Source organism: Chenopodium album, chromosome 23, assembly GCF_948465745.1.
Source record: "Chenopodium album chromosome 23, dcCheAlbu1.1, whole genome shotgun sequence".
In the NCBI taxonomy this organism is placed as follows: Eukaryota; Viridiplantae; Streptophyta; class Magnoliopsida; order Caryophyllales; family Amaranthaceae; genus Chenopodium; species Chenopodium album.
Window position 1 is genome coordinate 32,161,534 of NC_137856.1, and position 24,297 is coordinate 32,185,830.

At 35.8% G+C, this 24,297-nt stretch overlaps 4 protein-coding genes across 4 annotated transcripts; all 4 read right to left on the minus strand.

The window, feature by feature from the left end:
- Window position 1: 1 nt before the first annotated feature.
- On the minus strand, window positions 2-1,685 carry LOC145606576 (NADPH-dependent aldo-keto reductase, chloroplastic-like). The gene is made up of 5 exons (XM_081662368.1): window positions 1,566-1,685; window positions 1,173-1,348; window positions 721-964; window positions 325-504; window positions 2-229 (listed from the first exon to the last, which is right to left on the minus strand). Exons 1-5 carry the CDS (start codon window positions 1,683-1,685, stop codon window positions 2-4), a joined length of 948 nt encoding a protein of 315 aa, XP_081518494.1.
- Window positions 1,686-4,549: 2,864 nt separating this feature from the next.
- Window positions 4,550-12,549, minus strand: LOC145608266 (putative nitric oxide synthase). The gene is made up of 13 exons (XM_081663876.1): window positions 12,044-12,549; window positions 11,132-11,317; window positions 10,151-10,237; window positions 9,981-10,060; window positions 9,254-9,335; window positions 8,733-8,753; window positions 7,582-7,627; window positions 7,162-7,280; window positions 6,965-7,078; window positions 6,787-6,873; window positions 6,606-6,695; window positions 6,167-6,276; window positions 4,550-5,059 (listed from the first exon to the last, which is right to left on the minus strand). Exons 1-13 carry the CDS (start codon window positions 12,497-12,499, stop codon window positions 4,810-4,812), a joined length of 1,728 nt encoding a protein of 575 aa, XP_081520002.1. The 5' UTR covers window positions 12,500-12,549; the 3' UTR covers window positions 4,550-4,809.
- A 1,558-nt stretch (window positions 12,550-14,107) lies between these two features.
- On the minus strand, window positions 14,108-18,173 carry LOC145608676 (cell number regulator 6-like). Its single transcript, XM_081664282.1, has 5 exons — window positions 18,017-18,173; window positions 17,814-17,927; window positions 16,244-16,358; window positions 15,228-15,493; window positions 14,108-14,603 (listed from the first exon to the last, which is right to left on the minus strand). The coding sequence occupies exons 2-5, from the start codon at window positions 17,925-17,927 to the stop codon at window positions 14,373-14,375; spliced, it is 726 nt and encodes a 241-aa protein (XP_081520408.1). The 5' UTR covers window positions 18,017-18,173; the 3' UTR covers window positions 14,108-14,372.
- A 3,343-nt stretch (window positions 18,174-21,516) lies between these two features.
- Window positions 21,517-23,839, minus strand: LOC145608874 (cytochrome c-type biogenesis protein CcmE homolog, mitochondrial-like). The gene is made up of 2 exons (XM_081664465.1): window positions 23,324-23,839; window positions 21,517-22,117 (listed from the first exon to the last, which is right to left on the minus strand). The coding sequence occupies exons 1-2, from the start codon at window positions 23,773-23,775 to the stop codon at window positions 21,838-21,840; spliced, it is 732 nt and encodes a 243-aa protein (XP_081520591.1). The 5' UTR covers window positions 23,776-23,839; the 3' UTR covers window positions 21,517-21,837.
- Window positions 23,840-24,297: the final 458 nt, after the last annotated feature.

A 24,297-nucleotide genomic window follows, 5' to 3' on the forward strand; every position in this document is an offset into this window, starting at 1 on the left:
TTTAGATCTCATAATCCCAAAGCTGTTCAATTGTCCTGTAAGGGCTGGTTGTTTTGTTGATAAGATGATCTCCTCTCATTATTTTTCTCTCTGCCAACTTCTCAATGCTGATCATATCATATTCATCCAACTTAAGATCGAGGGCTCTGATATTCTCTCTCATCCTGCCTTCATTGAAGCTCTTTACTATTACACTCACTCCCTTCTGCATTCCCCATCTCAGTGCAACCTGAAAAACAACACATTCGTTCGTGTCATGTCATTCAGAGTTGCAAATTCTATGGAGTTGTCATAAATGGAATATTTGTTGCTTAAATATAATACCTGAGCAGGAGTTGCTCTGTGTTTTTGAGCAATGGACTGGATGATGGGGTCTTTAATAATCGACGTCGAGCCCCAGAAATTTCCAGGACCACCAAGGGGCATATATGCACTCACATGAATCTTATGCTCGCTGCAAAATTTTCTCAGCTTGTTTTGCCTCCACATTGGGTGCATTTCTACCTGCATTTCATATCAAACACCAATTATTATGTATGCCCAAGTTAATACAACAAACATGTCATATAGTGAACTTTCTTAGTTATTGTTCCTAGTTTAGTTTTCCTTTCCGATACTTCTTCTGTCCCAAAATAATCGTAACATCCCATACACGTCTCAACATAGACTTTCGTCGAAAACCCAAGTCCACAAAGCTTGTGAAATATGATAAAATCTTACCTGATTAACAGCAGGACATACAGAAGCAAAATTCATAAGGTGCTGAAGTTTTCTGGTGGAAAAATTGCTAACACCAATAGCTTTGCAGAGGCCTAACTCAAGGCATTTCTCCATGCCTGCCCAAGTCGATTCCATGTCCATCTCTTCGAAATCCTCTTCGTTCGGAACCGGGTATTCGGCCCATGATTTGAACCTTACGGGCCAATGCACCAAGTACAAATCCACGTACTCCATTCCCAAATTTCTGTTTCACATTCCCATAACATATCTTTAGTAACATGAGCTTTCACAATTTGGCACATAACCAAAGAAAGTTGTTCATTTCACCTAATCTTAATCCTAGATGAATTGAACCAAGAACAAAATGTACATGTAAATATAGTACTGCGTCCCTAAATAATAGGACACATTTATCTAGTATTGTTTCAAGATACAAAAGAGATTATGCTTACTGTAGAGATTGATTGAGAGCGGAAACTGGATCGTCGTGATCACTAGACCAAAGCTTGGACGTAACAAAAATGTTTTTTCTTTCAACCACACCATCACGAATTGCCTCCGTTAGAGCCTTCCCTAGAGCTGGCTCGGTTCCGTATATTTTTGCCGTGTCAAAATGCCTATAACCCATCTGCATAAACAAATATTGCACCCTAGTTACTAATCTACTACTGTATCCATTACGGAGTATAAAGAACATACATTCCCCAACTTGCGAAAAAAAGGCTCGAATTTCAAAATACACTTCATCTGTCTCTAAATGTTGTTTCTACTTTGACAGTGATTGTCTCACGTGAAAAGTCAAACACCATTTAAAGACAGAGCGATTTAAGATGTCAATATCATACCTTTAGAGCCATATGAATGGCTTTTTGTGTTGATTCATGATCATATGAAGAAGAATAAGTGCCTAATCCAAGAAGAGGAACAACATTCCCAGTGTTTAATCTTGCTAAATTACACCTCATCTTTCTAGTCTCTCTCTAATTTCAGTTATAATAATACACTTTTAGTTTGAAACAAATAAACTTACGAAATTTCTTTAGAAATGTCTACCTATAAATACATTTCATGAAAAGTCAAAGATTTAAAAAATATGTAACAATGAATAAATAATTTTGTATAATATAAAGAAGTAACCGTATCCTTTAGACAGTTCAGCAAATATTATAAACTAATGTTTTAATGTGTGTCCTTCGAAAGAGGGGAGTTAATGAAAGATTATAATGTGATTAAGGGGAAATTAAAAGCAAATCATAACCTTAGGATTTGCCTTGTCTTTTGGGATTTAAATTTGTGATTTCTTTGATTTTAGGAACTTGCTATGATGTGGTCTCCCATTGCCCAACTCTTTACAACATTGTATTCTTGAACACCCAAAATATTATGTACACTATAGATTATGTCTTGTCCTTCATTAATCTTATGATCTTTCTTTATATTCTCATTTTTTGGGGGAAATAATAGAATGTTAAGATCAAGGTTTTTCATCGTTTTTGACAATAAAAAAATGTCTTTATTGTAAGATATATATGTAATCTAGGTACAAATGTTCAAAACAAATAATTTACCACATTTTCATACAATTGTTACAACAAATTGAAAGGTAGTATGTCGTATAATTTTTTGTTGTACAACTGATTGTACAGTGTGCATGATACTATGATAGATCATTAATTGTGTTAAGCAGGTGATCATTTTTACTTCGTATTGTTATCATTATTATGTATACATCTTTTAAGAAATATATATATATATATATATATATATATATATAAAATTCACATCCGTTATCATTATTTATAGATCATAGGTTCAAAAAAAAAAAAAGAAATTAAGATTACGGTAACAAAGTTTTTTTTTTTTTTTTTTTTTTTTTTTTTGATGTACAAAAGTTAGTTAAGTGGTCAGATAGTCGAGCACGTTATAAATTAATAATACTACAAGGGAGTGCCTAGGAAGGGTGAGAGTAGTTTCTAAGAGAGGGAGCTAATAATAAGCTGCTAAAGACTACAAATCGAATGGATTATAGATTTGCCATCTACGATAATTAGTGTGACAGTACATATTAGTGCGATATTGTGAGACTATATATACTTGTATTATTTAGGATACAATCAATAAATTTATTAATTAGTTGTCTTGTAATTAATATTAACGAAATATATCTCTGTTTGACTTAATAAACCGCCCACGCTTTCTAAAAGTGATAATGAATTAATGACGTAACTCAGATAGTCAGCTGGTTTAGTGTATACTACTGTACTTGTATCAACAACAACGCTATTTTGCTATCTTAGTTTCCAACTTCTATGCGTTGGCCATAATATATATCCAAACCGACGAATCGCGAACTTCATTATACTAATCAACAATTAGTACTACTCATTAATCACTTAAGCTTACCATCTAAATTAAATCAGAAAAGTATTTTAATAAAGTGAAACACTAACGTTATACTCATCATACGACTCCATTCCAAAAATAAAAAAAAAAAAAAAAAAAAACTTCATATGCCTACGGATTTTTATTTATTCATATAAGTTACCTAAGAAAAGGATTATGTATAAGGATTAAATATTTAAGACTGTTTGGTGTAACGTATAGAGATCAGATCTATTGTATACACTATTCCTCACATGTATTGCATTATTGTTTGCAAACGATCATATCGGTCGTTTGCTACCTTAAATCCTCAATATTGTACGTCATGAATGTATGGTCTCGTTACCTAATCACTCACGTTTATTTTTTTGGTTCAGTATTTGTGGGCTAGATAGTAGGGAGTAGAGGTAAGAGAAAGGGGAACCCTGTTCTTAAGCACCCTTACATAATGTAATTTGAAATCAGGTTTTATGTACTTAATGTTATCCCTTTCTCACCTTTGACTATGTGTACAATGAATGTGAACTAACTTAACTGGTAAAGTCTTGCTGATTTAAGATCGCATTCGTCTATTTCTTAGTCCCATCATTAGCGTTTTGTTTTAAGGTCACTTTCGTTAATTAATAGTAATTGATGTGATGAATTTTCGTTACCATGAATCTAAATTTCATTGATTATAAAGATTCATTGAACCCAACATTTATCGAACCAAAACTCCAAAAGCCCAAGTGACCCTTAATAATCCAATAGAGTCATAAGAAGTCGCATGAAACTGTCAACTGATTATTTTAGTTAATTTTGTTAGCTCAAATTCAAGGTTCAACCACAAACTTGGAGATTGACTACCTACCAAATACTAACAAGTCATCACTATAACAAATTTAAAACAAGTATTATCACTCCCAAAAAAATGGGAGTTTTCGGATTTGACTTAATTTATCTAATTAGCTAATTATCTACTAATTAAATTGGACACCTTAATGTAAAATTGTCAACCTAAACATTAAAAAATACTCGTTATGTTGGTGTTATGATATCAGTAAGCAACAATAAAGCTTGATTTTGTCCAACTAATAAGGTTGACTAAGATTATTAGTTTAATTAATTATTGACTTTTAATATGATTAGGACTCAAAGGGGTTGACTTAACGTTAAAATGTCAACCAATAATAGACATTAATTAATAATTAATTTTGCCTACCCTTCCTCAAATCACGTTGATTTAACGTGAAGGACAATCACCGTACATGACCTCTATTAAGACGATGCTGATTTGTCAACGACCGTCCCAACAGCATGGCTTCGTAAGGGTTATGAAGTAATCATGCAGGATCATAAAGATTTCATTGGATCTTAATCGGTATTCTTTAGCGGCCACTTAGGGGCACAAAGAGTTGTGATATAAACAAGATTTGATCTCATATCTTATGTTTGTTCCCCGGCGAAATTTGAAATTATTTGTGTCCATAATATTGTACACTTTCAAAATAGATACAAAGATGTTTATGTACAAATTTCTTCTATGAAAGTAATGACAAGCTTATACATCCTCTACAAAATTTGATACTCTTCACCTGTGGCTAGTACTACACTACTACATTCGCTATAAGGCGAAAAAAATTGACTCAAACATAAAATGGCTAACACAGATCTATAAAGCAAGTGTATTGTTCCCTTGTTGTCCTTATTCATTGCAGCTTTCGGTAATCAGTAATACCACTTAGGTCTGAATTCTTCTTCCTGTTCTGTTAGATCCCTATATTGGTACCATTCACTTCCACTCTTACCCACGGGCAAGGGAGACCGAACAAAAATTTCGACAGGTTTTGGAACGTGCACATTAAAATGTAGTTCATTATCAGGAAGTTCAGGAATTGGATCTGACATTCTGAGCTCTTTGCTAATTGGTTCGACGGTAATCCATCCCAGGCCGGAAATTGCTATATCAGAAGATGGTCTGCCATAGAAAGGATGATATTAGAACATATATGAAAGGTATCCCACGAAGGTATGTAGACCTAGTTAAGGATATGTATCGGGATGTGTCAACAAATGTGAGGACATGCGGAGGGTTGACAAAAGATTTCCCTATTACAATCGGATTGCATCAAGGGTCTGCATTAAGCCCTTTTCTTTTTGCAACGGTTCTAGACGAATTAACTAGACCAATTCAAGATGAGGGTCCATGGTGTATGCTGTTCGCAGATGATATCGTTTTGGTGGATGAGACTAAGGATGGGGTTAATGTCAAGTTGGAGCAATGGAGGCAAAGGTTGGAATCTAGAGGGTTTAAGCTAAGTCGGAGTAAGACTGAATATTTGGTATGTCGTTTTGGCACTCAGAGGGGGACAAGCAATGAAGTGGTGAGTTTGGATGGAAAGGATTTGACCATGAGTGAATGTTTTAAGTACCTAGGGTCGATCATCCAGAAGAATGGTGACATTGATCAAGACGTGACCCACAGGATTAAGTCAGGGTGGCTTAAATGGAGAGCGGCCACGGGAGTGCTATGCGACCGCAGCATTCCCTTAAAGTTGAAGGGAAAATTCTACAGGACTGCCATAAGACCAGTGTTGCTCTATGGTACAGAATGTTGGGCTTCTAAGAAAGAGCATATTAAAAAGATGGAGGTTACGGAAATGCGCATGTTAAGGTGGATGTGTGGAAACACTTTAAGAGATAGAATCAGAAATGAGGTTATTCGCAAGAAAGTAGGTGTGGCGGGCATTGTAGATAAATTAAGGGAAAATCGTCTGCGTTGGTTTGGACATGTAAGACGGAGACCCGAGGGTGCACCGGTGCGAAGAGTGGAAGAGTGGGACCATGGAGGGATTAAACGAGGAAGAGGGAGACCAAAGATGACTTGGTTGGAAGGAGTGAGGAAGGATATGAAGTGCATGGATTTACGTGAGGATGAAGTTTTGGATCGTAAGGGATGGAGGAGAAAGATTTATGTTGATGACTACACGGAATAATCAAATTTGGTTCATGTTAGCCGACCCCACTTTTGGGATTAAGGCTTTGATTGATTGATTGATAACAATGACGATTACAATTGACTTACCTATCTGGGTCATCAAATCTTAACTGCAATCTGCGCTCTGTTTCAAGTCCATTCCAACTCTCTGCTCTTTGCTTGCTGGTCGGAGGTGTAAGCATAAGTCCTATTTCTTTCTGAAACCACAAGTCCATAACATCAATACAAACCATCGACCAATATCAGTAGTGGACTAGTGGTGCATACAAAACATCCAGCAACCAAAACAGTGCATTCATATTCATGCATAAATTATTAGAAGTATATGAATGAAGCCTACATTGCCACATTCTTGCATGTAATAAAACAGATTTCATTAACTCCATCCCATAAAGATATTTCCTTCTTTTCTATTCACAGTACCAATACACCAGCTTATTTTAGCATTTAGTATTGTGCATTGGAATTTGAGTAGTCGATGATAAAAATGAAAAGCATGTCCTAGAAGAATAGCTTACAAAATTACCTTGTAAAATTTGTCAGCTTCTGCTGTAGGCACTATGTGAATCTGCAAGGCCTTTGGTCCATAGAAGGTCAATCGTGTACATGGGAGAACCTGAAATTTGTAAGCATAAGAAGCATCTTAGCCATGCAAGGTACACAATTACAGTTTCATAATTGTAACAACTAACATGTGAAGATTAAACCTTTAAAACATCAACTCTGACAAGACCACCCCAGAAAATTGAGAAACCCTCCATTCCATGGGCACCCGAAATGGTGTCTCGATTGCTCTGAAACATATGATGATTTTTAGGTAAAGCAGATATGGGTGTAGATGCAGAGACATGAAAGAGAGGGGAAAAAAACAGCAAACACACATACAGGAATTGATCGACCCTTCAGTCGACTTCGAGGAGCAAGTAAAGGTAAGTCATCTGTGGGAACAACAGCACCTTGCCTATGGTGGAGATGCACTCCAGGAGTGTCGTATAATTTCTGTAACATTTCACTTAAGATGCTGAGTGAACAATCACAGAATAATAGCATCCTAAGAAAAAAAAATCTTGGTGTTTCCTTACCCCTCCACTAAAGAAGGCATCAATGGGAATAGGACCCAAGGTAGTTCCTGGAACAGCAGATTGAATGGGCTTATATTTTTGAGCTGCTGCGGCCACTGGGTCCCTTTCTCCCATCAACACTAAGTTTGAAAGACAACAAATGACATGAGAAGAAAATTTTGGCACCAAAGACAAATATAATGAGTAAGGTTTTTTTTTTTCAATAGTTAGAACAGGAGAATGAGGGTGGAAAGAAATCAAAGAAGTTATTGGGAATTCATGATAAAAAAAAATAAAAAATAAAAAATAAAAAAAGAAAAATAAAAAAAGAAACAATTTTTCTACTGCTAACAGAAGAGTTAAGCAAAACAAGCCATAGATTCAAAGGTTGGACACTAGCCAAAGGACATGAAACAAAAGCAACCAAGATTTCAAACTTACTTAGTAATGCATTGATAAATGCTGATTTTCCAACATTAGCCGAGCCCTACAAAAACAGAAGATTATAAACAATAGTAAAGAATCTCAAGAATACATAATAATATTGAGATGCAACACATGAAAACCACCCAAATCTTCAGACCTACACCACCCTCGCCATGGTCCATAGAAAATAAAATTACAACTATACAAGAAAATAATACATTTTTTTTTTTGGCAAAACACTACTTGTTCCTCTTTAGAGTACCATACAGTCCATTTGTGGAAGATATATCCCTATATCAAAGCAAGAAGTCATTATGAGTTCCATTCTTAATGTTTTTTGACTTCCATTCTAAATGCTTCATCTTAGCATGCCAACTTTCCAAAACAACCTCATATTACAGCACTTTGCTAATCATTGACTTCAAAGTCAGACAAACTCATACGAAGTATAACATTGGAAACAAATGCCAAAAGCTGACATACAAAACGCATTCTACTAATGCAAATTATTGGATGAGCTTCTGAACAAACTGGCTTCAGCCAATTGTTAATTTAAGGAATCACCATTTATGCTGACATCAAACCTTTTTGCAACTGCAAGATAGATACTGACTTATATTGACCAAAAAGCTAAATTTATCTATTATATAAGAAGTGTACACCTCATTTTTTTTTTTTTTATTTTTATTAGGATTCAATTGAGTTTGAACCCTAACAATCTTGGCCTCTTGGGCATTGAAGTATTCTTGAAATAATCCTTTCCTTAAGAGAAAGTCTATTTGCTGTAGATGTTGAATCCCATTGTAGCCCACTTATGAGTGTCCCACATTGGAGAAAGAGGAGAGATGGTTTCACTTTATAAGGTAGAGGAGTACCTCCTACTATTGCCAATTGGTTTTAGTATGGAAGCTCCAAAGCCTTGTTTGTGGCCCAAAACTCTCCTCCTCCTTGTTCGGGTTGCCCAGGCCCATTTCACATTGTTTCGAAATTTAACAGTAGATACTACTAACTTTTTGCTTTTAATAAGTCTAAAGTGCAACTGCATTCTACATACACATGCCTAGCATGTCTTGTATCAAATAAGCAAGAGGCAAGTAAAACAAAGCCGGTCAATTCTGTTTACACTGCATATTAGCTCCAACGTAGTGATCAAGGAACCTACTAACCATGATGTATACATCCCGTCCCTGCAAAGGAAACAGAAGCCATCAATACTGACAAATAGCAAAGAAACAGAACGAAATAATTGTCTCAGATTTGCCGATAAAACTGTGCTTCTTACTTCTTAGGCTAAAGTATTGAATATTGATCAAGTCTAATTCCAGTAGTTTTTCATACTCCTAAGTCCTAACTAGCAATTTTAATTTTGAGGATTATTGCAAAACTTTTCACATGCACAAGATAATGGATCTGGATATGGACACCACACAAAGGCAATGCCTCTGAAATTACAATATTTGTACAAAAGCTGCCTAACTGCCTAAGAATAAATATGCAAATGACTAAAAAAAAAGTGGTTACACGGCCTACTACCACAGACTCCACAACTACTTCAGCCTCTGACTCAGACTCCAGAGCATTAATGCAAATGCTACAAAAAATGCCTCTGCCTGAGAGTAAAGACATGACTAACTCTCACAGCTTTCACCAATTATCAAACATTGCAGATCAAAGACAATCAACAAACCTTTTTCTCCTCCTGGATTTCAGCAACAACTCCAGATATTCCAACCAAGGATTTTGAGCTTGTTAGGTGAACACTTAAGACACTGAAATATAAACAAAATTGATTAGAAATTAAATGGAGTAACAACTAACAAGAAGACCACACATCAATTGAGAAAAAAATTAAAAGAGAGAGAAAGATGGGCGACAAGAAAAAATGATATTGGACCTGTGAAACATCAAGTACTATAATAATAGCTAGGGAACATATTCAAAAGACACTAGCTATTGGCAAGTGAAGCTGCCCTCATTGAACTTATGCATTAACATCACCTCAAAGCCTCCAACCAGCATATCTCATTGGATACTATATATGAAGATAGCAGATCAGCTGTGTCAACTCAAGAGTGAACAAAAGAAAACAGAACAAGTGCAGAGGGAAGCAAATTGGCCATCAGTATTCAGTAAACACAATTAGAAGTGTGACAAAAGTGTTTACCCCAAAATCACTTCCTAGATCACATACGTTACCTTATACAACAAACTTTTATTTCCCCAATTTCATAAATTTGGAAGGGAAAGGAGAAATATAGTGCCTAAATATTACTCCCCTAGGTCAACATCCAGAAAGAATTCTTCACATACATCAATCCTTGACTAAAAATGAAAATCATGTTTACAAGTAACATTTCCCATACATCAATCCTTGACAGTTCTGTAAAGATGGGCTTGAGCAATGTAAAACTTACTTGAGTTTTTTCTTTGTAGTAGCCTCAACTATCCAATCACCAACACAATTCATGTCAGTCCCTTTAGGAAGGAGATCAATCTGGATGGAGGTGAGTATAAGAATTAATAAAAAGCTAGCACTATAAGTGTTACTGCACTCAATTGGGATCTCAGGAAGGGAAATTATTACCTTGGTCACAACCAATATTATTGGATTTGCACCTGTAAGATCACGCACACGAGACAAGAAACTGCCATTGAAGTCAACAATATCCACCTACAAATTTTAAATTATAATTAATTTTATTGACCACTTGAGGCATCTCATACCTACTTAACTAGTAAGCACCAAATGCTTAAATTATACCTTTAACGATATAACGTATGATTCTTTTTAAATGAAGCAAATCTATAGAAACATTTAAATTTCAGTCTACCTAATACTATATTGACAGAGTAACAGTCAGCATTCACAAACTTTGACCAAATGTGGCCTATAACTTTGAAATACAAGGAGTATCTTTCAAGATCATGAAAGAAAGTATTAACAGAAAAGTAAATAAAATGCAGTGTGAGAGAATAGGTGCATTACTGCCTTTTTTCAAATTTTTAGAAGAGAAGCGAAAAAGATCTTTCTTATGGTTAGAAATTTGATGCTTCACTGATCACTCCATTTACAGGGTTTTAATGGCTTTTAACTTTCTCATCATAGCTCTACAATATAGACACATTGTAGAGACAACGATAAACTCTGGTTACAAAGTTACAAACTCAAACCAAGAATATTACTTTCATCACATAATAGTATAATACACAAAGATCATGCTGCATATTTTGAGAGAAAATGTAAGCAGTTCAAAGGCACAAATGCACAATTGATCATAACATACTAGCAAGTACACAGCCAACCTTGAGTTGGCCCTTCATGTCCACTTAAATTTATTATAAGATTCTATAGAGGAAGATCCAGGGCACCCACCTGAGCTCAAAAGCCAGGGAAGGAGTTTGTCATTAATCTAGGGAAAAAGTAAAGGCCATTCATAATTCTTAGCATAAATGTGATCTAGGGTGTTAAACAATATACAGAAAACACAGAAGCTGCTAGGCCAGTTGGAAAAAAGACTACAACTCATGCCAGAAACAAGTTTAGTGAGCATTCTGATTAGCTTACCAATTTAACAATCAACGTTTTCTCATGGCGCAAGTGAGAAAGCTTATCACGTAATTCCTCAGCAGTAACAAACTGCTTTCCTCCAGCATAACCTCCATGCCCACCGACAGCAGTAATCATATGTCCATGTGAAAGAAGACGACACCTCCCACAAATAACAGTTTTGAGCTGGCGATGCTTCTTTTTCTGAGTCCAAACAGAAACAGTACAGTCTAAGAACTTTATGTATCTTAAGTAAGCTTTAATTATCATACAGTGCTCTAGGCTCTAGCTCATTCATCTTTCAGTCTACAAGTACCCCAAGATAACATTCAACATGATTATATCAAATATCATAAAATCTAAGATCACAAATAACCTAAAATTATCCACTATCTATTATCCATTTGCCAATACTTTCCTAATGGCTGCCATATATAGGTACAGGAAGCCCAGATATCAACAAACAGTAAACTTTGGGCAAGCAACTATGAGTTAAACCCTGCTTTTGCAATGGCGGTCATAGAACATACGCCTACCATCCAGTATTAAAAGTCACATTGATAGCGTAATTTGAACTAGCAACATGACAACTAAATCCTATTAATAGTAGTCACATTGATAGCGTAATTTGAACTAGCAACATGACAACTGAATCCTATTAATAGTAGTCACATTGATAGCGTAATTTGAACTAGCAACGTGACAACTAAATCCGAAAACAGAAGTACATACCAAACGCACAATCACCTCATTCAATTGTCCAATTCCCCCACCCCAACTTCCCAATTAACCCAAAAAATAAAAAACTGGAATTTCACAAAAACCCAACAAAATAGTAACACCATTTGAATTGCACATGTAAATTCACAAACAGAACTACTAAAGTACTAATTTCATCCTGTTCATCAAAATTAATAGAACTACACATACCAGCGCATAGATATCCGGATCAACAAAACCAGGAGCATCAACTTCCTGAATCTGCAAAGGAGCTCCACAACCATAACAACAATCAACCGAATTCAATCCCTTAAATGACCCACTTAACTTCTCTTTCTTCTTCCTCTTCTTATTGGCAGCAAGAACCAATTTTGAAGCAGCTTGAGCTTGGTGGTGCTCCAAGAAGAGCTGCCCCCGGGTGGGAGCGGCAGCTCCAGCGCCTTCGGTTCCGGTTTCGGAACCCGAAAATGGAAGTTGAGTTGGTGGGGTTTGGGGATTTCCATGGAGTTGAGGGTCTGAATTTGGAGCTGCTGTAGCACTGCATTTGATGAGGGAGAATTTGGGAAGGTGGGGTTTGAAATGGAGGTGGGAATTTGAGAAGGGGTTTTGGAATTGGTGAGGAAGAGAGGGAAGAGAAGGGAATATTGACAAGGTTTTTGGAGGCATTTTGATGGAGGGGTTTAAGGATAAGGAGAGAAATTTGTTGAGATGAGCATATTGTGTTTGGTATTTGTAGGTTACTGTTAATTGGCAAAATTAAGCATCAATTCTTTCATTAAGATAAGGAATTTTTGACTTTTACCACCAAAAAAATTTAAAAAAATGTTTTTTACCACCAAAACTTCTAAAACTTTTATTTTGCAACCAAATAAAAAATTAAAAGTTGTTTTTTACCACCTGTCGTCAAAAACTTAACGGAATTTTTTAAATTCTTCGATTTTCGTGTCAAACACATGCTCTTTAGGGGTTTTAGGGGGCACTATGGTTCTATGGAACCAATTTGAGTTCAAAATTGACAAAAAAATGATCGAAAATGTCTCGTTTTGCGTGTTTAAAAAACCTCGATTTGTGTGAACACGCAAAACGAGGCATTTTCGATCATTTTTTGTCAATTTTGACCTCAAATTGGACCCATAGGACCAAAGTGCCCCCCTAAACCTATGAAAAACATATTTTGCGCACGAAATTCACAGGAAATTTTTTTAAGCCGTTAGATTTAACGGTTTTCTTGCCGTTTGGTGGTAAAAAACAATTTTTAAAATTTTTTTTGGTGGTAAAATAAAAGTTTTAGAAGTTTTGGTGGTAAAAAACAGTTTTTTGATTTTTTTTTGGTGGTAAAAGTCAAAATTTCCTTAAGATAAATAAAATTACGTAGTTAAAAAAAATTATTATTGATATGTCATTGTATTCCGTAATGTGTTTGATAAGACAACACATAAATTTCATGAATTTTATATATGTAGAGCCGCATCATTCATTATACTCCCTCCGTCTCATATACTTTGAGTTGACAATATGATATTAATCGAGTGATTTTTTACTTACTTTGAAATTTCAAATGAAAATTTTAACCTATGTTAAATTTGACATTCAAATATTATCAGTCTTCTCTCTTTTCTCCATTATTCTTTTTCCTACTAGACTTCATGTCTCTCTCTCTCCGATTCATTGATGCCACTACCGACTCCATCTAGCCGGGTGCTCATCACCCTCCCTAATGGTCGTGGTTGCATGTTGATTTTGTCCTGCCTTTCTCTCTCCTCGATTCATGACCCTAGTCACTACTGGTGCTGCAGCCACCATCCCCTCTTGTTGGTAAACCATAGGCAAATTGTTGTTGCGACGTAAATGCTTTTGTATGATCCTCTATAGTAGAACACGAGTATGACACTTTGACCCTTTACGTTTGAACAACATAATGTCAACTTTCCTCAAAAAAGCCGAGGGACCTTTTTTTTTTTTTTTTTTTATATATACCAAAATGACATTACTATTACGCCTTCCAAAATTGATTTAGGTGCCATATGTATCATACATAAAAGCATTATGCAGAATAAATTCTCTTTGAAACATCAAGCATACATAGCTAGATAATTAGACGAATTATGCTGTGTTTTGTAGTTCTTAATGTAGTAACTTTTAATGATGTAGTCAACTGTTTCGCTTGAGGAATTTCCAGAATTTACTCTTAATTTAGCCAGTCAGGAAATGTTCACTCATCTACAAAGCTTTGCTATTGGCCATCAAAAAACAGAACATAAAAAAAATAAAAAATAATAAAAAGGGCTCGAATGCAAATTACGCAACTGCAAAATATAAGGCACCAGTAAGTGCCAAATTTCTCAATCGAAAGCCTGTGGATTCCTAATACACTATTAAAAAAATGGGCTTTCAAACAGCATAGAACTCCATATATAATGGCTTCACCCACAACAGATAACCTAAAGCCCTTGGTTTAACCAAGTTTTAATGAAGTTTCGCTGCATAATATCCGTCTTTTTACAGTACTGGGTACAGTCGTACAGAGCTGTAAGGAAAACTATAGAGCCTGCATCTCTATTTTAACACCGTCTTTATCATCATTCTTTTCAGAACTAGTATTGGCTGAGGTTTCCCTGTCAGAGCTCATCTCTTGAACAGGCGGTGGGTTGACAATAGTCATGGGCATGGCGACATCATCAGTGAGGCGAGATTTCATCTCCCGATGCTCCTGGCACAAGGCACACCAGTGCATGCAGCAATGCACAAGGCATGGGTCACATGGGGAGTTCTGCATTTCATGACAGTAACAATTAACAAATGAGGATATCAAACAACAATGACCCTTTCCATCCAAAAATAAAAGAACAATGAAATAAAACACAAATGAAGACCTATACTGAAGTGAGCACTTCAGTATTACAGAATAGATTATGTCAGATAAAAAGAAATTACACACAAGATCTAGTGTGACCAACAAGAAGCTGAGTGTCAGACCCCAATTCTTCACTTGAATAATATGGAGTATTATCTGATCATTTCTGAAATTTCCTGAATCTTACAAAACCTTAAAGAATTTTTGTTATGTTTTCTAAAATAAGTTATGGAGCAGGATTGATCTGCCTAGACCCACTATATAAAGATTTGTGGGCTGGGTTAGTTGCAGATCCTAAAACTGACAGTGTAATACAAAAAAACTTAGATAATAAAAGAAAAAAAACTTATCAGTTTCAACCCCACCAATGATTTGAAAGAAAAGCACGAGCCTGAAGTAAATTGATAACAAATTTGTTGGTCCAAGTTACAAGACGTCAAACAAAAATAGGTACTACTTAAAGCGGAAAGTGAAATAGGGATAAATTAGCTGATAATCAATATCGCGTCAAATTGAATGAAATAAGGCGTAGGAAATTACCTTGAGATGATATTGTCTCTGCAAGGATTGTCTAGCAAGACCAGTGTATATGCCACACATCCACCAAGTGAAAAATAACCCCTCCCAAATCAGACATGTAGTTCTTGGGTCGATACCATAAGTCCAAGCAGTGGCAGCAGCCAGTGCCATACCACCTTCCACAAAAACAGCATGACAAACACATGGTGTAGTCCATGGGGTATCATCTCTCAGTCTTTCCACATTACGTCCAAACAAGACACATGGGCAGAAAAGCCCAGTCCAACCTAATTGGCAGAAAAGAGGAGTTCAAATACCTAAATAGGGGATGCAAAAGAATATGAAGTACACTGAGAACAACTGTGTGCACATTTAAACCAGTTAGTAAATAGTATGCTACAGCATAGATAACGTAACAGACTAACAGCACAAGCATTGCTGGGGACCTATAGTTCAGGCGTGTAGATAACTCAACCAGTATAATATTTAATGAAATCCAACCTAGCCATTGGGTGCAGGAGAGATTTTCATTACACTGATCTCCATTACAGCTTCTCATTTTGAACTTGCATATATCCAAACATTCAACTGAAAGCTTCATTAATTTAGTGCAAGTCTGCCATCATACTATTAGAAGTTCGAACATACGACAACATCATTAGGCCAGGGCTACAAAGAAGTCCACCTCATACTGCATGTCTCTCCTCCCTAATGTCTACAAAGGAACTTTACTGACAATTTTTAGATCCACAATTTCCATTACTGCCCGCCCACTGGTTATGACAGATGATGAGATGGACCAAGATCATGTTGCCTAAAGGACACTGCTTACATCATATCTTCATTATCTCTACAGAGTGCTAACCTCTTATTATTCTTCAGCTTTGTGAATGAAAATTGATAGGCTCATTATTCTCACTTCACATGCAATTACCATTACTAATTTACTATCATCACAGTAACTTTGGGATGCCAATTATTGACATAAGCATACAATAACTTCAAAACAAGAAGCAGAAGCAAATTTGAGAACTTACAACTCTCAGTATCTTGTGTACACCCAAAGATCCCACTTGACCAAGGTTCATCACCAGGAGGCTCGTAGCTTTCAGGTAAAGGCTGTCCACATTCGCTACACTTGTGAACATGCAACTGGAAAGTCAACCAAAGGCAGAAGAGTTAGAGAAAAGTGGAGTTCAGCTCTACATATCCAAGAACTGACTGCCTGTAGAGTCAAGAAGCATCAACAGGATCTTGTAAAATTAGAATAAACTATTCCTAGATCACAAGAAATTGATTTACCGATGCCTCATAAATTGAAAATAGCTTCATAGCTTCTATAACAAGTTTCTTCTTGATCTTTGATGCATCATAAAAAAAAAAAGCAAAAAGCAGTTTGAGAACTTTTCACGTCGTAGCAAAATAGCAAAACTTTGTGTTTTTATTACTAGCAGCATTTGGACTTTTGCATTATCTACTTACTCAAGTTTGACTATCTCTGGCGATTTATTCTTAAAGCAAAGTTGTCATAAGGATCCTAATTATATAATGAAAAGAAAGCTGGTCAATATTTCAGCCTCATTTTGACTACATCATAATTCTTGGCATTGCAAAGTTATGTAAGCTAGAAGGCAGGCCATTTCAAAAGAAGCAAAGGTTACAAAGCCAGGTCTGAAAAGCTTTTCTAAATAAGCTCGAGAGATACTGTGGAACTAATACCACAATGAAGGCATGGATTTCATATCAGCATAGTACAATCAAAGTGTGTACATGATGAACTCAGTGCGTAGATTTTATACGTAGAAATGAAATTTAATAGTAGAAACTTATCCCTTGAAAATTTCCAGCATCTTATATCCAAAGACCTGCTAAGGACTGAAGAGTGAAGACCAGGTACAAAACGTAGGAAGCCTAGGGGATGAAATGGCTAGCTAATATTAGTAGAAATTCCTCAAACAATTTTAAGAACTGCTTAAACAACTTCAATTCAATTCAACTCCAATTTCCAAGCCCAACAACAGCATATCCTCATAGAGAAGCAACTATAAAGCTTAAACTCGAAATTGAATAACTGTGCCTGTATGTGGCTGACAGACCAACCGCTCCTGTAATATCGACTTCGCCCAATTGTTTAAATCATAAAATAAACTCGAAAGTAAACAAGACCATCAACTTTAACCCTAGAACAACAAATAAGTCAGATGGAAAATTTCTCCAAAATGCACCAAAATCCAATATACCAATGTACTGCTAGATATCTAGCAAATCAAACCTCGTTTGACACAAAGATCTTCTAGTTCTCATTGTAAAAACTATAACTTCATAACTATCACATACATTACTTGCAAAAGATCAGAATTCAGTCAAACCCCACATCTACACACAATGCAGAACATGTAAAATTACACTCACAAAACAAAAATCATCAAATTATACAATCTGTTACACTCAAACTGAAAGAATAACAGAAATTAGGGTAATCAAATAATCAAAATTCAAGAAATGGGTTTCGCAGATCAAGTGGTAATTCCAAAAGGGTTGCTTCTAAATTCCAATAAAATGAACAAAATCAAAAATACAAGTGAAATTAAATCGAAATTCCACTACCTGTGAATTGGGTATTGCTTGATTGAGTTCACCAGGGGTGATATCTTCATCAGCAGAGACTTGAGCTTTGGTCAACTTCACATATTTCGATGCGTTTGACGACTCTTCAGCCATCTTTGCAACAAAAAAATCAACAATGTCAACTCAATTAACAAAACCCAGAAATTCCCAGAATTTTTCAGAAAGAAGAGAGAGAAATTTACCGTCTTTTTCTGTGTTGCTAGATTCAGGGGCAGAGTTTGATTTTGCTAGAAAATGGATTTTAGGCAGTGTTTGTACTGGTATAAAAGAGGGTCGAGGTTTCTTCAATGTTGAGTTAAGTAATTGTACTTGATTAAAATAAAAATCAACTGAGGAAGTTCGGTGATAGCACGTTAAAGTCGTGATTTGTCAACACGTTAATGTAGGATGCAACTTGATTAAGATTTGGTCTATAAGTCTATTACTGTATAATTCTTTATGAATGGATTAATGAAAGCGCGAACAATTTTTACGGATAATTGATCAAGGTAAAATTGATATTTCATACTTGTATTACACTTAAGGTCTGTTCTGATTGACTGACTGAGCTGAACTGAATATTTTATAAGAGAAGGAAATTAAAGACTACACTTAACTGAAAATAATCTGAAGAGAACGGGCCCTATAGTTTTGTTAATTAAGTCATTTGAAAATAAGTCATTTGCTAATTAGGATAACTTGATATCTTCTAGGATCATCTATGTAAATCTTGATATCTTCTAGGATCATTTATGTAAATGCTAATATTATCTAAAATCATCTATGTAAATTATTCAGATTTGACATGACATAAAACACTTGGATCACTATACCCATTTTAAAGGTGAGACAAACCATATCAAAAGAATTTGTAATTGATTTTTAATCTTTTCTAGACAATGTGTATATCATGTGTTACAATTTCCTTGATGCTCTTACACATCAAGTCTCATATGAAACAACCTCTTGTGCTTTTGTGCCGATGTTATTTCAAGGAGCCTTTGCCCGTGCAACACGCATACAATTAACATATAAAACCATGAATTAAATGTGTTATTGAATTCTTTTCTTATGGGAAAAATAGTTTATGAGGGAGATGAAGGGGAAACATTGAATTCATTTGTAATGACATCAAGGTAAAACGAAATATCAAAAGGAAATGAGATTTGTGATGCTAGGGGTTTGTCTTGGTTTAGACTAGATATGGATATTCACATTCTAACCCCACTACACACTAAACTCTTGCCCTTGCCAACCTCATTTAGGGTAAAATTCCACCGACCAGCCCATCATTTGAATATTTTTTAGTATTGACCATCAAAGTATAATCTGGTGTGTTAACATAAAATTCTTGCAGCAAAGTCATCATAAGTGACAATGAATTCAAATGCGCAGGCACAAATGTACATGTCTTGTAGCAGAAAACTTCGAAACGTCTTGAAACAACTTAAATCTATCAATGCTTTGAAAGTTGAAACATAAACATATTGAATAGAGACATCAAAGACTCAATACATTCTACAGTACATAGATCAGCATGAGAATTTTGAGAACGGTGCCAGTACAACAATACTTGACTTTAACTACACGCTCATGTAACAACTGATAATAAGGCATGACTCATGATCTCCTGTTCAGAAACAGCAGAAACAATTCCATACGATAAAACTCTTTCACCACCTAGACTTCGGCAGACTAGCAGCTGCATCAGAAAGCACATTTTACCTTCAAAATAATCATCCAAGAAGAATTGTACACAAGCCTCAAATTAAACACTTTCAATACCGAAGTTACAAACACCAAGCCAAAATCAGCAAGCATTTGATATTGGATTGTTTACATTGAAAGATTCAGAAACTGTTTTAGAAGTATCAATGAATCAATTACAGCAGAACTCCAAATTTCGACGTTACAAACCCCTGCAAATACTGCAGAATGCTTATGCACTTAAGACACTACCATGCAGCCAAACAACTCTCACAAATCACAAGATTCACAACCATCAGCAGCAGCAGTAAGGGACCATAGGCATACCAATACATCCCAGCATCAAAGCCACAGTGAAGTGTTAGCCTTCTACAAAAGACAACCGGCATCTGTTTTGCTCACAAATTTGATAACTCCTGCTTACAAACTAGTCAAACACAATGCAGCAACTAATAAAACCAACAAGTCCCATATGACAACTCCCTATGCATGTGTGCCTATACTGATGCTTGTGTTCTGGTGCAAATTAATATATTGGGTGCAGCTGTATATAATTTTTATGCTTACATAGGGAAAGCTGTTAGGGATTCAAGCCCTGCACAGGCGATACATAACAATATGCCAAAATAAAATAAAAGAAAATTCAAGTTGTCACTGTGACTCAATAGAGTTAATGTAGCATGTTATGAGTTTTTGATATTAGATTGTTTCCAGAAACTACAGATTCAGAAGTATCACTGAATAAATTACAGCAAATTCCAAATTTCGACATGGTTAATACACTGCATCAGTATATGTAAATTTCTCAGCACCAAATCAAGTTAAGAAAAACCTCTGCAAAGCCTGTGCATAATGCAAATGCAATAAAGCCACTACCATGCAGCCAAATGCCTTTTACAAGTCACAGCCATCAGCAACAGCAGTGAGAGATCATAGGCATGACGATACATCCCAACATCAAAGCCACAATAAAGTGTCAATGGCAACCTGCATCTATTTTGCTCTCAAGTTTGATAACTCCTGCTTACAGTATAATCAAACACAACACAGCAACTAATGACGATTTACTGTAATAGCATTACAAAGAAGCCGAAAAGAAAAAGGAAGTTCAAAAGTACAATATTGAGCAGTTAACAGTTAAACTTATAAACCATGCATTAATCAGAATAGTGAATATTCAGTAGTGATGGCTGAATTCTTGGACACAAGTTAAAGACTCAGCATGTGTACCTCAAGACTTTCAGCTATTGAGAATGCCTACATCTCATGCTAATTTCCAAACAAGAGAGAAAGTGCAGCTGATAAAAATGTTCTTTTGAAGAAAATAAAGCAGCTTCACATTAATCCATATGATGGCAGTCAACTAACTAGAGTAATAAACACTGACCAAGAGTGTACATAGACCAAGAAATAATAACCCGCCGATCATCCGTAACTGTAAAAGTTTGCAGCTAGATGAATAAGGTAAAGGCCATGCCTTATAATATCACTAATACTTCAAGCAAGATATTCAAAATCCATATAAAGGTGACAACACTAAAACAATAGGGTTAAGGTAAACATCCCAGAGTTGGAAGCTATGATCGACTTCATATCCCAGCAGAAAAGATTCATTCAAAGTGAAGTAATGATACATCGCTACATTAAAAGTAAAAGGAAGAACGCAAACTATGGAAGTTATAAACTTATGATGAGATATCATATATTGTATACACTAACATTATAGAACAACATATATAAGGAACCTCCCTAGAAGAAACATGGTGTCAAAATTATGAAGAAAATTAACAGCATATATGATTACTACATTACGAGTACACAAGTCATGACATCGTATACAAATCAGATTCACAGTCAATAAAACTCAATAAACACGCTTCAGTCAAGTTACTATTAGACAACACCACGAATTACAGGGGAAAGAATACACATTAGATTCACAATGATACAGAAACCCACAATCACGATTTTCATTCAAGAAAGGAGCTAAAAGAAGTGCAAAATAAGAATGAAGTACATTTATTCACCAGCATTCCATGAATATAACAATCCCTAATTCCAGGGAAAAATCAATATGTTAATTGGGAAAATACAATATAGGCATGATAGTTGAATCAATCAAAATTCTAATTTCCTAGTTCCTCAAAATTCTTGTATGTCATTCATACCTCTTATCCAGACTATACCAAAGTATAGAGCCTATTCCTCTTTCAGGCTTTTCTAAATTAACTCGTTACAATCCCCAAATCGTATAATTTTAGGTGGAAGAAAATTCAAAGCCCAGTTAGCTTCATAAGTTCATACTCACAGACAAATTTTAAGCAGCTGCAGTCTTCTGTGCCTCTGCCTCTTCATCGAGCTTTTTCTTGTTCTTTTCAATAGCAGCAGCAACTTCCCCAGGCATGTATTTCTCATCATGCTTAGCCAACACCTCCGTGGCAGAAAAATAACACTCCCCACTCCTCGCCTTTGCTGAAATCTCCTTGGTCTTTCCACTCATACCTGATTCCTTAATCTCATCAGTAAAAGGCTTCACAAATCCTTCTACTACCACTGAGTGACCTTCTCTGAACAAATCGGGCAAGGATCCTTGATACCTAAACATTAATTTAGGATAACATTGTACATCAACATAAAATGTTGCACACCCATTAAACATATTAAGCAAATCAGACATCATTGGCTAAGTACAATGGAAACTTATGGTTATAATAAGAAGCAATCATATACTTGATAATGAAAACCAAGTATTGGTGGAACTAGAAAGAATATCCTAATATGCCAACAGAATGATGAAGCCTCATGAAGGAAAAGGTTCTAAAAGAAGCTTTTTTGATTAGATATATTGATATTAGTCTTAGAATTTCACAACAGTATGTTCCATTATGTTGCTAAAGTCCCAAGTACAGGTCTCTGCTAAAGATACAAAGATGTTTCAACACTATGGCCAAATGCTAAAGACATCCACATTTAAGGCACGACAGAAAACATGCCGTAATTACTTTCTGTGAAGAAAGCAACCTTTCGAGTGGCTGGATCTCTGGATCCCTAGCACAATGGCATATCCAGAAATTCTATTTTGGAAACACAATTCAATAAGAAGTTGGCTAATCCCTAAGCCAAGTCACAAGCTTCCCAAATCGACAAATCCTACCTCTACCATTAATCCAGTATCATACTTTGTCCGATTTTAAGAGTTCAATGTCAAACAATAGTTAATGTATAACTTGATTTCAGCAGATTCAATAATTAAGTCCAAACTAAAAATTCAATGTCAATATCTTCAAAATTCATCCAAAAATGAGTTAAGCAAACTGGAAACATGGAAATCCAATCTATACTTACCTAAAATCTAATCCTAATTCTTCAATTCCATATGAACCATAAGATTAATAATCATCTTATTCACAAATTACTGAATCAGGATCGAATTCCCAAACTTCCTAAATTGACGAATTCTACCTCCACTATTAATCCAGTATCATTCTTTGTCCAATTTAGGAGTTCAATTCAAACAATACCTAATGCATAGCTTGATTTCAGCAAACTCAATAATTAAGACCAAACTAAATTTTCAATAACAATATCTTCAAAATTGATCCAAAAAATGGAAACAAAACTGAAAAATCTACACTAACCAATAATTCTAACCCTAATAAAATTAATGACCAATATATGCAGAAATTGAGATCCAATTCAATAATTATAGATTCAAATTTCATGATCTCAAATCAAAATCCAAATAATCATATTCAAAAACAACATAATTAATAATCAAAATCAACAAAAAAAAATTAGAATACCTAACAACAATATCGGTCATAAGATCGGTGATGACGAACTCCATTTCAGGAGAAGAAGGCGGTTGATGAACACTACCTTCAAGAACCAAACCACCTAACCGAAACTTATTCTTCGAAGGATTCAAATTAAACTTCTCCAACGCTTCAGTAGGAGTAACATAGAAAACAAGCTGATCCTGGAAATTGTTAAGGACTAAGATGACGAAACCGGCGACGCCGGAGAAGGTGAGAGCGTAAGTCCAAAGACGGCGGTTTTGGAGTTGGCGAGCGCGAGCTCCGATGTCGACCTTCTTGGGGTTGCGCCGGGGGACGGCGGTGGAGAAGGCGGCGACGGAGAATTGAGGGCGGCGGAGGTGGTGGTGATGGTGGAGAGGAGAGAGAGAGGGAGGAGAGGGCTGAGGGTGGAGAAGGCGGGAGAGGAGGCGGAGAGTGGTGGAGGATCTGGCCGCCATTGATGGGCGGAGGAGAGAGAAAGAGGAAGAAGAAGAAGGTGGAGAAATGGAGAATGAAGAAGGCAGGGTTTTTGCGGGGTTTTTTTTTTATTTTACGAAGTATTTTATTGTATTTGGTTTGGAGTGAGAAAATACAAGTTGATCTTGACGATAGATTTGTTTATCTAACTAGATTAATCCCGTGCGATGCACGAATTTCTTTAAAATATTACAAAGTCTTATATGTGGCTGGCCACACCGTGTGGCAGGGGTTACTTTATTAGTGTAATAGGGGTTACTTGATCAGTGTTAAAGGGGTTACTTCGTCAGTGCTATAGGGTTACTCAGTTAGTGTTATAGGGGTTACTCAATTAGTACTACAGGGGTTACTTGGTCATTTTTATATGGGTTACTTTGTTATTTTATAAGTGGTCACACGGTGTGGCTGGCCACACACAAGAAGGGCTGTTAAAATATAGAGTATATATTTTATGTATTTTTACGTATGAGAATAGTTATTGAGACATAACTTTTCGATTATGA

Bases quoted from the DNA above. Each gene is read 5' to 3' on its own strand.
- LOC145606576 (XM_081662368.1), bottom strand. From the start codon at position 1,685: ATGAGGTGTAATTTAGCAAGATTAAACACTGGGAATGTTGTTCCTCTT. The intron at 1,349-1,565 runs GTATGATATTGA...TTGTTTATGCAG, and splicing joins CCATTCATATGGCTCTAAAG to ATGGGTTATAGGCATTTTGA. The intron at 965-1,172 runs GTAAGCATAATC...AATGTGAAACAG, and splicing joins GCTCTCAATCAATCTCTACA to AAATTTGGGAATGGAGTACG.
- LOC145608676 (XM_081664282.1), bottom strand. From the start codon at position 17,927: ATGGCTGAAGAGTCGTCAAACGCATCGAAATATGTGAAGTTGACCAAA. The intron at 16,359-17,813 runs GTAGTGGAATTT...TTGACTTTCCAG, and splicing joins AAGCAATACCCAATTCACAG to TTGCATGTTCACAAGTGTAG. The intron at 15,494-16,243 runs GTAAGTTCTCAA...TCTGCCAATTAG, and splicing joins TACACAAGATACTGAGAGTT to GTTGGACTGGGCTTTTCTGC.
- LOC145608266 (XM_081663876.1), bottom strand. From the start codon at position 12,499: ATGCCTCCAAAAACCTTGTCAATATTCCCTTCTCTTCCCTCTCTTCCT. The intron at 10,238-11,131 runs GTAAGCTAATCA...TAAAATTTGTAG, and splicing joins AAACGTTGATTGTTAAATTG to GTGGATATTGTTGACTTCAA. The intron at 10,061-10,150 runs GTAATAATTTCC...ACCTCCATCCAG, and splicing joins TAATATTGGTTGTGACCAAG to ATTGATCTCCTTCCTAAAGG.
- LOC145608874 (XM_081664465.1), bottom strand. From the start codon at position 23,775: ATGGCGGCCAGATCCTCCACCACTCTCCGCCTCCTCTCCCGCCTTCTC. The intron at 22,118-23,323 runs GTATTCTAATTT...ATTAATGTTTAG, and splicing joins ATGACCGATATTGTTGTTAG to GTATCAAGGATCCTTGCCCG.